Below are 14,902 nucleotides of genomic sequence, written 5' to 3'. Positions count from 1 at the left end.
AAAGTGTGGAGACATGGAGCCGGTGAAGGAGTACGGGGACATGCTGCGTGGTGACGCGCAGTACCAGGCGCGCCTGCAACACATGGAGGTCAGCGTTAAGGCACGCTATTTATATAAGTTTTGGTGTCCTGGGTTCGATTCCCAGACTGGAATAAAATACGATATCAAAATCAGGTTTTACTTTTGAATTCGATAACAATAAATAAATAGAAATAAGCCCATCTCCTCATTGAATGGATACAGAAATCGTTTTTCGCAATTCCTCCCTTTCGTTAAACCTTTTTCAAGAGTCTTTTCACATTTGTAATGTGTTATTTTTGAGCAATCGCAAAAATTTAAAAATTGATTACATTCAGCTTATATCTGACCACAAAATGAGTAGAAAAAAGGTAAAAAATTCGTATAACGTCGGGTTTGCAGTCAAGCGGCGAGAGCGTGCGCGCGCTCCGCGAGGTGAACGTGTCGCTGTCGGAGGAGGTGCACGCGCTGCACCGCGTGTGCGCGGCGCTGGACGAGCAGGGCCGGGTGGCCGCGCTGCGGGCGCAGTTCAAGGACGAAATCATTCGCGAGATGCGCCGCCAGCTGCGACAGGCCAAGGCGCAGGTACACTACTTACTGGCTTCGAGGGACTTACAATACAACGACTGACCGGTTGCCTTGGTTGGTAGTGGGCTTGCCTTCCAAGCCAGAGGTCGATTCCCACCCAGGGCAAATATTTGTGTGATGAACATAGATGTTTGCTCTGTGTTTGGGTGTTAATTATCTAAGCATTTATTTAAATTATATAGAAAGTATCTAAATATTTATTTAAAGTTATATAGTATGAGATCCGATTGTGAAACTTGTCCTGAAATATTTATTTATATAACACATATAAATATAGTGTAGCCAGAATTCGTGTTTCTGAATTCTGATGTTCTTATTAAAACATTTAAACCGAAATCTTATAAACTTACACAGTAACACATAGCTTCTACTTTTATTTTTTCGTCAATCTGATTATGACCTTATAATAAAATGTAACTATTGATGAAAATCCCAAATCATTTCTAGTACTTTACAATGTATTCTTACCACGGCACTTATAAAAAACTCTCTTCCTACAGCTAAAGGAATGTTCGAGCAAGAATGATCAAATGCAAGAGCATTGCTCCTACGAATCGCTGTGTCGCCAACCGCGCAAGTCGCGTGACCTGCCCGACCTGGACATGAACCCCAACTGGGTTTGCAACAACCCCATGTATGATGGTTCGGGAGATGACGGGTCGTGTAAAGAGTAGATTAAATAAACTTTTAACAATTAGGTACTGTTCTGTCGTGCACCTAGCATTTGCATCCAGAAAAGCATTTCGGAGCAAAACAACTTTTCAATTAAAGTTTAGAAGTTTTTTTTATTTAGATTTAACTAATGCAATATTTGGTCATGTTACTTCCTTTTGTGTTTATTTTAATAATTAATGGTTAAGATTAGCATTGCCAATTATGGAGTCACCCTACCATTGATGATGGATTGACCATAGTTTTTTGTTTTCTCGGATGAAAGGATGAAGATAATCTTATTGACTGTATTTTTATTTATTGAATTAAATTAATTTAATTTAAACAAGTATTTTATTTTTATCTTTTAGCCATATTATGAGTATTTTACGACGAAGTATTTTACATATTTTATCGATATCCATTACACAAAGGAATTTACACATTTCGGTGAGTATCAATTATGTTTGGACCAATGTTTAATAGCTATTGATATTGAATACTAGCTCATCCATTCGGTGTCACCAGGTGGGGATAGTGACGTCCACACCTAACGCCAGCGCGCACCAGAGGGCGCTGCTTGATGATAGCGACATATCGGTTGTGGAACGGGTATTGTATTACGTAAATATAATCGTAGATGGAAATGTAATATGTTTGTTTGCTTGTTTGTCTGATGTGTTGAATGGTAGCTGATTTTGTCTATTTGTTTTCGTATCTGTATTTAAGTTTTGATGTTGAAATTTTAGATGGTAATCTATGCATAGTGTAGCTAAACAGACCTGAATGATTTTTGATGTCTTTCTTTTGTTTCCGCTTAGGATGTTAACTAAAAATTAAAAATAGCTTACACAAAACCCGACCCGGGTAAAGTTAGTGCTAGTTTTATGTATAAGAATATTTAGTACCTAGCAAGTAATATCGAATTCCGAACAATATTATTTTTTCAGTCTGTATCCCCTCCACTACTAATAACAGATGACTCTATAACCGAAGAAAAGTCCGATTTACGAGATCCATCTGTGCGCTCGCTCGCGCAAGTGATCGCGACGCGCACTGGCGCGAGTCGCCGGGCCAGTATTTATAACGATACTACACGGTAATTCGTAATAGTTTTGAAAAAAATATATAAAAGAAAGCGTTAGACCATCATTTAATAGTCTATTTCGTTCTTAAATTGAAACGGCCGCGTGAGTCAAGCGACTGTAGATATCACAAATCGTCCAATTTTTTGGTTCTAGAACACTAGAACATGCCGCTTTCATGACGATAGTAGGAAATAATATTGTAATACTGTGACGATAGCTGTTTCGATACAATTGCATTGCATGCAGTCTATACAAAATGTATAGAACACATTTTCTCTTTCAATACTAAGGTTTAATCTATTTTTTAACCGACTTCAAAAAAAAGGAGGAGGTTATCAATTCGGCCGGTATATATATATATTTTTTTTTATATATGTATGTACACCGATTACTCCGAGGTTTCTGAACCGATTTACGTGATTCTTTTTTTGTTCGATGCGGGATGGTGTCGAATTGGTCCCATAAAAATTTTATTCGGATAGGCCCAGTAGTTTTTATTTTATGAGCATTTTTGTCTGTAGGTATTTGTAAATTTTGCAAGTGCAAGTTTGAAGTCGGTTGTTTTTAACGCAGTTATCATATTTCAGAAAGAAGCGGGAAAGCGGTCAATGCGATTGTGGTTATTTAAAAGTAATTATATTTTTCTCATATTTTGCAATTTTACATTGCGTGATACATTACTGTAGCTTACACTGCTAAAACTGTAGGTCAATGAGTAAAAAAAAGTAGTATTGGTATTTATTTATAATATGTATTTTCGGCTTAGGTTTTATCTTAGCATTAACTTGGTCTCTAAACTTACAACATGACAAACGGAAATCCAATTAATCGTCGAGACAGTTTGTAGAATTTCATGTAAAACACAATTAATTTACGTGCTGGGTGGTAAGTTAATGTGCGTCCATGATTTACGATATCCTGACGTGTGTAGCAGTTCAAATGTGCGTGTGTGTGTTTGTGTGACGTTTATGTTTTGACTCATACTAGTAGAGCTATTAGCGAAATGCTGTAGACTCTACAGTGTAGAGTGTAGAGTAATTAATATATGTGTATGTTTTTTTTTGCCCGCCCTGTAGCCCGCCTGAAATGTAGAAAATTACATCCCGTTTTGCATAGGCAATACATTTTTTTTATTTGATTTAAGTAAGTACAAGTTGCTTTTTACGTGGAATATGTTCTCGCCTCCACGCAATTAGATCAAAATTAAAGTCAAAGACGAATTTGCGAATTATATAATGATGACTGATCTGATTTTTTTCATTTGTAAAAATATAAACAAACTTTTAGATACGTTGACGAGTGTCACCATTAGGTACTCAAAGAAATAAAAAAGGTTATTCCAAGAAGTAGACCGGAAGGGACTCGAAACTGTTGCTGAAAATAGCATAGTGTTAGATAGTTGCATTGACAAACCACATATAAAAATATTGTGTTATTGTTTTGTATAACTGCGCCAGAGGGATGGTTAGGTATGTTTTTATCTTAGTTTTTATAATTCTGTAGCAAAATAAATAACATACACTTAAAGAAAACTGTGTTATCTCAAACGTGAAACGAATGTCCACATATCCTATTTAATGAATTTTTAAAACAAACGTTAATTAATGGTATCGTCTTATTTCTAAGTGGTGTATATGTCGCTCGTCGGTACTATTACTCTTAGAAACAATTAGGTACCTACCTGCAGAATCATGTCCCCAAACAATGTGAAATAAGTACCTAATGGCTCGAAAAAACATACAAACCTAGCGCATTTCTTCATAATCCTCTCGCATAAACCATAACATATTTCTCAATAATCAAAGGAATGTTTTCGTGGTCGGGCTGAAACGTTAATGGGCGCGTGTGACGAAACGCGGACAGGCGACGCGACGGAAGCTGACTTTGTTAATAATTCACCTAGTTATAGGATGTTTCATTTTTCCTGGAGAAAAAGTAAAGCGCTATGAAGTAAGATTAGATTACTAGAGGCTTCACATTAGTGAAGAAGCTATTAAGTTTGCGTAGTCGTTGCGCGTCATCTGCTTTTAAATTATTAACCGTCTATATGTACCTAGTAAGAATAAGGAGTCGTAAGTAAGTTAAATTATTTGTAAAGAAATATTTTCTGATACCTTCTGACATACCTAGGGGGCTGTCCATTAATCACGTGAGGCTCGAAAGGGGGGGGAGGGGTCCATCAAAACATCACGAAATATCACAAGGGGGAGGGGGGGGGGTAAAGTAATATATCACGTGTATTTATTTTTAGTCAAACGCGTAACTACAACTTTTTCGCATATCTTTAATTATTTTTATGTCATTCAAAAACAAACTGCAATCTTTCTGGCTACCTCTGAACATTTATTATTATTAGTAGTCTTTAATTTACTATAATAAAATTAGATGATATCTACTTATACCAGGAGGGGTAGTCTTAAACCTCACCACGTATCACCAAGGGGGAGGGGGGGTCAAAAAATACCAAAAAAAACATCACGTGATTAATGTATGGCCCCTAGTAAAAAGTGCAAAGAACTTCTTAAACTGAAGCTTTTGAATCGTCATAACTTGTTTACCATTTACCACCGAACTTAAATCAGTTTAAACTGGACAGATGTAAATAGCACAAATAAAGCACGCCCTATAGCACAGGTTGGAGGGTGCTAAAAGAAAGCTTGAGCAAGTGGAGCAGCTTCCGCCACACAGCTCACTGAAAACTACTATTTACGTTGCCCTAAAAATATCCGCCCACGCTCAGAGCAACGTTGTACGGCGATGCTGTGTGACGCGTAATATGTACAATCATACTGATTTCCGCGCTCGATTGTACTTTTAATCAATATTGTTTAGTGTGTGACTGTACCATTAAAAAAATTAGACGAGTAAATAGTGTTTGTTTTGGCGCGAAATTTCAGTGTTCACTGTTCTTATAATTTGACGTTTTGATTTGTTTATTTTATCTGTATTGTGAATGAATAAACAACGGGAAGGATATTTTGTTGTGTTATTGAATATATGTGTTCTAAACATGATGTTCAATGGATTGTTGATGTATGGTGATTCTGATTGCAGCGACTTTTTCAAAGTAAGTTAGCAAATGATTGCAAGGAATTAAGCAAAAAAATAAAATTTTATTTTCTTCAATTAAAGTACCCAACCTATGATTTTCGGTATAAATTTGTGTGTGTTGATGTTCAATATTTATAATGAATCGAGAAAAGGAATAAATATCTTCTCACTGTCTTTTTATACTTACAGACTTAATGATAGAATATTATAAAACTATCTTCTTCAATCTATTGATGTTAGATAATTTTAAATATCATAAAGTTTCTTTTCAACTTTTTCTCCCTTTTTTGTTTTTGTATTACTTTCTATGTTTTGTTAATTCAAAACTGATCGAATCATTCAATATTTACCTAGTTAATTAAGCCTAATTATAAACAATAAAACTATTAATTGTTGTAGCTAGTAGGTAAGGTAGTTTTGATGTTGTAAATAATATGCACGTAATAAAGCGCTATCTGTTTTTTTTGAAATCACAATAATAATATTCTTCAGTGCTTTGAGATTTCTCCATAAATTTTCCTCTAAAAGTTTAGCTATCGTTATAACATAAGCACATTCTGTGTTGCCTGGTGGAAAATGCTTATAAAGTATAAAGTCACATATTAAACATTTTTTTTATATAAGTAAATTAACTTGCAATCTAGGAAAGCACGGGAGCTTCAAGCTTGGCGGAGAGCGTGAGCGAAGCGGAGCGGGCGCGATGTTTGGAAGACAAACTGCATGCTACGCTACAAATTGTATGTATTTTTGATTATTTAGTTTCAAAATCCTTAAAGAATACCTACTAATGAGTTGGCTTACAAATGTGTACTTACGTTAACTGTAGTAAATTATTTTATAAGTTTATAACTACGTCCGATTTATTAAAATTCCACTGACGCTCTCTATAAGACTCTACGTATTGGTTTTGAAAATGTTTTATCGAAGTAATTTGCGTATGGATTATACAGTTTAGTAACTTTCTAAACAACAATTTATTGCCAAATTATGACAAAAAGGTTTTTTTTTTGCGGAAATAATATACCCAAAGACAAAGGTAGCATGCGTCATGGGGATATTGTTAAAGCTATGTTATTTTGATATTCTTGCATACACAACAGGAAATATAAATCCCTTAATAAAGCTAATGGAAGCTGGACATCCATAGCAGATCAATCATGACCAAAATAACTCGCTCCAAGCACCCTTTGAGTGGATCAAAAGATACATTCGTACTAATTATAAGTAAATAAATGGTTGTGTTTATCTAGTAATGTCTTTATTATGATAATTTATTCATTCGAATTGTTACGATTAAATATTTTCATATTTCTTCATTAGCTTCGTCTTCGCCCGAGTCGAGCCAATTATAAAAATATAGCCTTGATGTAATGTAGATTCTTTACTCTAAGTATAATAATTACAATTTTATTCTAAGCTTTATAATGGTATAAGATTTTTATAAACTGTCAAGTAGTTTTTGAGTAAAATCTTAACAAACAAAAAAAAACAACGAATACGTATCAGTGTAGACAAGTTCAAAACAAACGTTCTTACTCAATCAATATCAATATGGCCTATATTATGGTACATTTTCTAAATCTATATAAAAAATAATTAATTCAACAAAATAATACAGTTAAAGAACAAAGAAGAGACGGTGCGAGTGCAAGCGGAAAGCTTAGCGCTAGCGGAGGAGCGGATATCGTCTCTCGCTTCCAAAGTACCCTCTAAGCTCAACCAGGGGACACAAATTCAAGCTGTAAGTAAAATTTATAAACATTTATGACATTAATTGTTAGCCCAAATTTATCTGTACGAAATTAATTCAAATCTGATCAGACTTACTTGTGTTCTAAATGACTAGCACACATCTTTTCATACATCCTCATAAACTTTTATTATTGCAGTATTTGTAAAATGTGAATGTAAACTAACATTATAGCATAGATAGATTTTAAACAGCACGTTGCTATAAATAGCGTTCAAATTAAGCTATCAAAAGTAAAAATAACTTTTAACACTCATCTGGTACAGCCGTGGAGTAGTAGCTCCAAAGATAAATGTGTTTTCGTAAACAAACAAATTCTTTCTCATTGATGAGAACATAATTGTATGGAACTTCGTAGCACCTAAATAATCTAGCAAATAAATAGATGTGCTAGTCTTATCTATACTGATATTATAAAGCTGAAGAGTTTGTTTGTTTTAACGCGCTTATATCAGGAACTACTGGTCCGATTTGAAAAATTATTTCGGTATTTTCTAGGGTTTGATTTTACGCGAGTATTATACGTTTAGAAATTAAAAAAATTTAACGGATTTTAAACGCGATTTATTCATTATATTATTTTCCCGACGTTTCGAACACTTTACAGCGAGCGTGGTCACGGGGAGACAGTAAAAAGTTTTTAATTTCTAAATTATTTCGGTGTTAAAGTATAGACCATTCAGCGAGGAAGACTAATAGTCTTAGACTATAGGCTATAGGTATGCTATATTTGTATACGTAGTATATTATTGCACGCCTCATAAGCGAAGCGTTGAGGTGGGTACTACTGTCACTTCGCGCAAAACATATGATTTTTCAAACTTAAAATGTCTTTATGTATCATACATTGCACTTGTAAGATAATACATACACACACATATTAAGAAAAAACACTATTTTTAACATTCATGATATTTTTGATGTCATTTTTGTTATTTAAACTAGTTAAAAAACAGTTTAAAAAAGTTCTGTCTTGGACGTCCGTGTGTCTGTATGTGCGGAGGATTTTCTTGTTAACACGATAGCGACCGAAATACTTTACTAATCGAGTCTTTTTTTTTCTCTTACGCTTGAGTATGCTCAGGAATAGAACCCTTTCATTTTTCAGGGTCTGATTCGATGTGGTTTAATTGTTATTAAATAAACAAAAAAAATATCGACATTTTTTATATTTATAGTGTACTCAAAATTCACCATTATAAACTCGATTCTTTATACTATAAGCCAAGATTTAAAAAAATAAGCTGGTAGTCAGTCCCTTAAACCTGCGCAGTTTCACATCTAGGTGGAGCCACAAGAAAAATAGCTCAATTATTACGGTACCGCTTTCTTTACTTTTCCAACTGTTTTGAGACAGTACAAGAGCATTGGCACATGAGAACAAGTGTATCTACATACTTATATTATATACACCTTTATAAATAATCAATTTTATTGTAAAGGATGAGATTATGAGGCGTGCACTTTTGGATTTTCCAAACTTTTATTAGTCTGTGGCTATATTATCATCACGCTACCAACAGGAGCGGAGAACTTCGTAGCAAAGCTAGTTATTTATATTTCGTAAATAATTTGTAGTTGCAGAAAGGCATAACAGTTGGCTGCAAAACTGAGATGACAGACGTCTCAATATCTGCTGAGACTCATGTGAGTGTTAATTTGATACTTTATTAAAAATAGTCGGTGTGTTGTCTTTTATTTTCCTTTAACTTAAATCGTTAATCTATTAGATGCAGGAATGTATTATGAATAATCGTCTTTTTTTTTTGCTTTGAGTTCGACTCATAAACTACTTTTATGAAGCTTACTAATACCTATTTAAAAAAATGTGTTAATGAGCATACCTTGGCATGTTTCCGCCAATACAATATAATAAAATCAATAAAAGCTAATAAAAAATAACCAAAATATACTAACAAAACAACACGAATATTAAAAAAACACTGAAGATATATTTTAGGAATCAAACGGGAAAATCGTGAAAACGTTAAGGGATAATCTGACAGTCATAGAAGACCTGTATAGAGAATGCTTTTATGAGGTAAGTGAATGTCTATTTATGATTTTTTTTTCTTAAAATATAGTTATGCGTTTCATTTCAAAAAACTTAAAAGTATTTGCGAGAATCAAGTTTGATTGACGAAATGAAAATTAATTTGTCGTATTTTCCTTTGTAATAATTTTCCATTTTTTTGTGAAGTTCTCTTAAGCTTTATTCAACCCAATAAATGAATATAATATGATATAATATTTTCCCAAAAAGACAGCAAAACAAGAGCAATTGATAGAAATGCTCCGACGTTCATATCTCGAGCTGCGTGTGACGGACAAACAGAAAAACGAACAGATCGGAAGACTGCAGTACGTTGTGGATACCCAGCGCTCCTCTTTGCAGACTTACCAGGTATGTAAGCGCCGTTTAATTAACGGCCTGGATTATATTCAGCCATTTAATCAAATAGCTGGGCAAATGCTTAGGATTGAGCTTGCCATTTTCCGATGATCTCCGCATAATATGATAAATTAAGATGCTTAGATAATAATTTCAAAAATCTTTTATGTATTTTTTCTGTAGCTCTGATTAGATTATTAAAAATTATTCCTTTGTTTTAGGAAATAGCTGTGGAGGTGGAAAACCTGAAGGCAGAAATATCTAATTTTTTGAGCAGCTCTAACAATGATTCGGTACCTATTGGAATTAGATTTATGTTACTCCAGATGTGGCTTGCTTAACGCTCTTAAATATTAAGCTTTATCTATTTTTCAATCATAATTTGTTTGTAATAGTTTCTTTCTAAAAGTACTAACGACTAACATAATATTTTGATTCTTGTTGTTAAATATATTTCCGATCGGAAACAATACCATTGATTAAAAAACATCTGAAATTCGAATAACGTGCACTGAGATATTGTAATGTTTGGCTGCCTAGTAAGTTAATGTTTGCCAATTTTTGTCAGTTTTATATTTATTTAAAATATGTTTATATCGCGTGTCTACATTATTTATTAAGTTTGTAAAATTATATAAAATAAACTTTTAAAATAAAAGTGGTTTGATTTCGTGTAGGGCGTGTGGGAGCGGGACGAGGGTTCGGTGAGCGACGACCTCGCGCACATTGCGGCGCAGCTGCATACGCTGAAAGAGATGCTCACTGTACGGTGATCTTTATACATGAAATTTGTCTGCTAATGGTCTTTAATAATTAATTGATGCTTAAAGACTTGTTTGTATCACAATACAGATAAGAAGCCTACGAAGAGTAGTCAGGGCTCATTGAAATAATCATTTAGTCGAATCGACGTCAAAATATGTATACTGTGAATATTAATCATTTACAATTTGATATTTTATAGGGCGAGTGCACGTGCGGATTAGAAGAAGAGAATAAGAAGCTACGAAGACAAAATGAAATTAATGAGGTAATATTAATTGCATTACCTACTCATACGTAGAAGTAGAAATTTACAAGTGACGCTAAGTATAAGTTTGTTTTTCTAAATGACCGTCTTCATGGTTGTTAAAATCAAGCAGATGGATCTGGCGGCATAATTTTTAAATCAGGCGATTGAATTATCTTTTTACTCTACCTAGTGAAGATCGTATTTTTTGTAGATTTTGTCTGCATTAAAACTATTTTTCTTTTAGAATTAACTTTAAAATCAGGGCATAATATAATAGGCTGGTAATAGATAACATCGATTCACAAATTCTAGGTACAAATAAGTAAATTGCAACAGAGGGTGATCGATTTGGAAGAAGCACTCGAAGACAAAGAGAATATCGACGATCGCTACCAGAGACAGATACAAGAAAAAGAATATGAGGTTTGTTTTGCTCTACTTATGTTTTACGATACATTAGGTTTACTGACAAAATAAAAATGATATTTCCCCTTCTGACCACTTAGATCTAAAATATTAAAAACAACGAAAGTAGTAGACGTTAATACGAAATGCAATTTATTGTGAAAAAGTTTATTATAAAAAAAGCTGGGTGAGTGCTTTTCTAGGTGTATGCTCGGAAATTATTCATGACGAAAAATTACCAATTGCAAGATTGCTAACGATTCTAACGATAGTATGCATAGAGTTTCAAGTGATCAAAATAATAAAGGACAATTAATTTCTAGCTTAACCGCATTAGACAACAACTGTATAATCTGGAAAAATCTTCGCAAGAAGAATGCTGCGAGAGATTGACTGCCGAGTTGAAAGACGTTAAGGGTACGAGCGGAATTCATTATTTTCACATAAAAAGATTTTTAATTTAGATTAAATAAATTAAAGTACACAAATCTTTTACATTCCAGGATTATTAGATGAAAAAACAACAGAATTGGCTAAAGTTCAGCAGAAGTGTCAGCAGCATGAAGCCACTATTGATGAATTAAAAGAAACGCTTGAAAAATCCAACGTCAATGCTAAGGATGTAAGTCTGGAATTATATTTTATTTTTACGCTACTGTTGGTACGTCTTCTAGTTAAAATAGATCAGCTTTGAAGATGTTGTACAGTAGCGGTCTGAGTATTGAACCTTGCGGTACTCTGCGGATCTCATGGTATACAGAGCTAACTTGTTGTCTCTTTGCTTTAAAAATAAGTCTTCTGGTAAAGTCTGTCATTGATAAATCATTGAAGGATGTATGTAATTGTGAGTGGCGAAAAATTGTCTTTCTCTCATTGAAATTTTGTGTCATACAAAGTCAAAAGCTTATCAAAAATCTAGAAATATAGATAACAATTTCTATTTTTTTATTATTATTTTTTATTTTTATTATATAGAGATTTGTAAAGTTCTGTCTATCGCCTACAGAGTGTTATCCACGCGGAGGTGGTCCGGCTGAGCGCGGCGGTGCGGTGTTGCCGCTCGCAGCTGCGCGCCGCCCGCCGCCGCCTGCGCGCGCTGCAGGCCGACCTGCGCAGCGCACGGGAACACTGCCATCTGCTGCAGACGCATTATAGGTGGGGTTGGGGTTATGTAATTGGGATTGGTATTTGGTATAATCCGAATAGCATCTATAAGTTTGAATATTCTACTCAGCGTGTGTGCTGAGCACTCGTGTCAGAAGTGAAACTTCTTTGGCAAGATTCGAAGATACCAAAATCGTCACAATTCGTTGTGACAGTATTGCCTAACGCAACCTTGAAAATTTTCACTAAATGCGCCTAAAGAAGTTTCACTTCTAAAAAAAAATTGACACGCACGCTTTTATAAGATAAAGTCATAAAATTTTTCTTTTGATAAGACTTATACAAAACTTTAATGTAATCTGTTCGTTAAAAATGGATCCAATCGAAACTAACGATGTCGGTAACATACAGGTGAAGTTCAAACAACCGTTAAAAAAAGTATTTCTTCACAGAGAGCAATCAAATTGCGCCCACAACCTGCAAGCCCAACTGGAAGAAGCGCAGGCCCGCGGGGCCGCACTATGCGATGAGACACGCCATATTGTATGTACAGTTAGACGCTGTCTCAAACAGCAGAGCCAGCGGCAACGGGACCAAGAAGAGAGGATCAAACAACAAGAGACCTTAATACGAACGCTACAGAGCTCACAAACGGAAAGCGCGCTGAACGAGCCGTGCTGCTCCAAGTCCTTACACATGAGGTGTGCGAGCGAGACGGAGCGAGGCTGCGGTAGGAGTGTGAGCGAGACGGGTAGTGCGCCTCCTACGCCGCCGCGGAGGCTGTTGCGGAAGAAACAGTTAAAAGTGGAGACGGTGAGCAATAAACAGAAACTTGTTTGTAGCTAAAAATATGTGATCATGAGTTGTTTTTTAATAAAAAAAAAATCGAGATTACATGGGATTCGAGCCCGCGTCTTTTTCCCTACCTTCTCGACCACCTTGTTTGAATTCCAACTGGTAACAGATCTAGAATATTTTCTATTCTTTAAAAATGTCTCATTTATAAAGCATTTTAATGCTTTTAACTTAATATCGTTGGATTTATTTTATTTTACTAAACAATTTTGTAACTACGATTCTTATTAATCTTTATAATACTTTTTCAGCCGTGTAATTGCAGCGTTAGACACGTTAGCGTGTCGCAGACGAGGCGAAGCGAAGACGATTGTACGCACGGCTGCAACGTGCGGTATATGGTAAGTTTATTAATTTCAAAGAAACTTCTGATTTTATAAGTTTTGAATATCTTTTCTGCTCTGCACTTAATTCATCTGTATGTTTTAGAAATTCATTGTATAAGTAGCATTTAAAACAATAGGTCACTTACTGATAAATAAAATGACCATATAAACTTATTCAAAATACCAGAAGAAATGATTTTTCACTACTCTACTAAAATCAAAGTAAAAAAATCTTAAATCCTTATAGGATACTAGCTTTCCGCATAGTTCCCGTTCCCGAAGGATTTCCGGGATAAAACCTATCTTATCTCTCAAGTTGGATCAAACTACACAATATGGTGTGCGAATTTTATTATAATCGGTTAAGTGGTTTAGGACTCCATTGAGGACAAACATTGTGACACGAGATTTATATATATTAAGATTAATTTTATTTTATATACATATCTATATTTCAATCTATTCACTTCAATACCCATTTGTATCTTACAGCGCGAAGTATCCCCGGACGAGTTACTGGAGCGAGTGGAGCGCGCACACGAGGCGCTCGCGCTCGCGCACCGCCGCTGGGGCGCACACGCGGCACGGGCACGCACTGACCGTAGTGGAGTTGGGGGATAGTGCGGGATACACGGGATTTTAGTTGTCGTTGGATGATGATTTGTTTGTCAAAATAGTAATATGAACGATGAAAAGCAAAATATTGTGGTTTTTATTAGTAAAAAATGATGAACGGTGTGTTTAGGCGGCCTCTACTTAATGTTGTATGATAGGATTTAGATGGTAAATTAATTTAACAAAATAACTATATTATGATGTGATGATTTTTGGAAATTGATGATGGTGAGAGAATACAGATTTGTAATATTCATCATCATCAGCCTATAAACGTTCCCACTGCTGGGACACGGGCCTCCTATGAGGGTAATAATATTAAATCGAAGTAATTTAAAAAAAATATTTTTTTGTTTCATTATTGAAGGCAATAGGTACTTATTTATATTCTTATTTTAATTAGTATTGTTAACATTTAATGTAATATTAAAACGGGTAGTAATTATTATAAAAACTGCATTTATTTGTATTTTTATGAAACGCATTTATTTTACCTACTGTAACAGTATTTGCTAGTCGTTTAGTGCGTGATTAATTATTTATTAATATGTTGTTTCTATTTTAATAAACTTGTTACGTTTTCATGATTTGTTTTATTTTTACCACTTTTACCCAAATAATACCTTTCGTTTATTCAATTCATAAATTCAATATTCATTTCCTTTGCATACATAGTTACTGTATCTCTAATGCCTCTTTTTAGTTTTGCGAATGACCTTAAAGTAATGCAAATAAGCTTTATTTTGTTCTAGAATTTGACCCATTTGAGGCCAGATAGTATACATAAGTTTTAACTCTTTATTTTATAGCATTGATTATCTGTTACGCTCAAAGGCCGAAAACGCATCGTCGTTTCGTTACAACACGATTACACGAATTACGTTGTAGGTCTTTTACTGTGACCACATTGCGTTGCGAGCCGTTTTTCGCTCAACGCATTTTCGACTTTTGAGCATAACACATCTAGTTATTTTTAATTTGCATTTTAATCTGGATTGGTGGTTTCGACTACATCGATACACATACATAAGTGTTTTATACATTGTC

At 34.6% G+C, this 14,902-nt stretch overlaps 1 protein-coding gene across 1 annotated transcript; it reads left to right on the top strand.

Annotated features, from left to right (window-relative positions):
• The first annotated feature begins 5,310 nt into the window (after positions 1 to 5,310).
• On the top strand, positions 5,311 to 13,861 carry LOC123705947 (COP1-interactive protein 1-like). Its single transcript, XM_045655066.1, has 15 exons — positions 5,311 to 5,412; positions 6,041 to 6,133; positions 7,015 to 7,137; positions 8,725 to 8,793; positions 9,107 to 9,187; positions 9,410 to 9,550; positions 9,760 to 9,831; positions 10,503 to 10,568; positions 10,863 to 10,973; positions 11,279 to 11,372; positions 11,459 to 11,577; positions 11,962 to 12,110; positions 12,512 to 12,872; positions 13,166 to 13,255; positions 13,733 to 13,861. Exons 1-15 carry the CDS (start codon positions 5,356 to 5,358, stop codon positions 13,859 to 13,861), a joined length of 1,755 nt encoding a protein of 584 aa, XP_045511022.1. The 5' UTR covers positions 5,311 to 5,355.
• Positions 13,862 to 14,902: the final 1,041 nt, after the last annotated feature.

The sequence above is a fragment of the Colias croceus genome, chromosome 3 (assembly GCF_905220415.1).
Source record: "Colias croceus chromosome 3, ilColCroc2.1".
Classification (NCBI taxonomy): Eukaryota; Metazoa; Arthropoda; class Insecta; order Lepidoptera; family Pieridae; genus Colias; species Colias croceus.
This window is presented reverse-complemented; position numbering and strand designations above follow the sequence as displayed.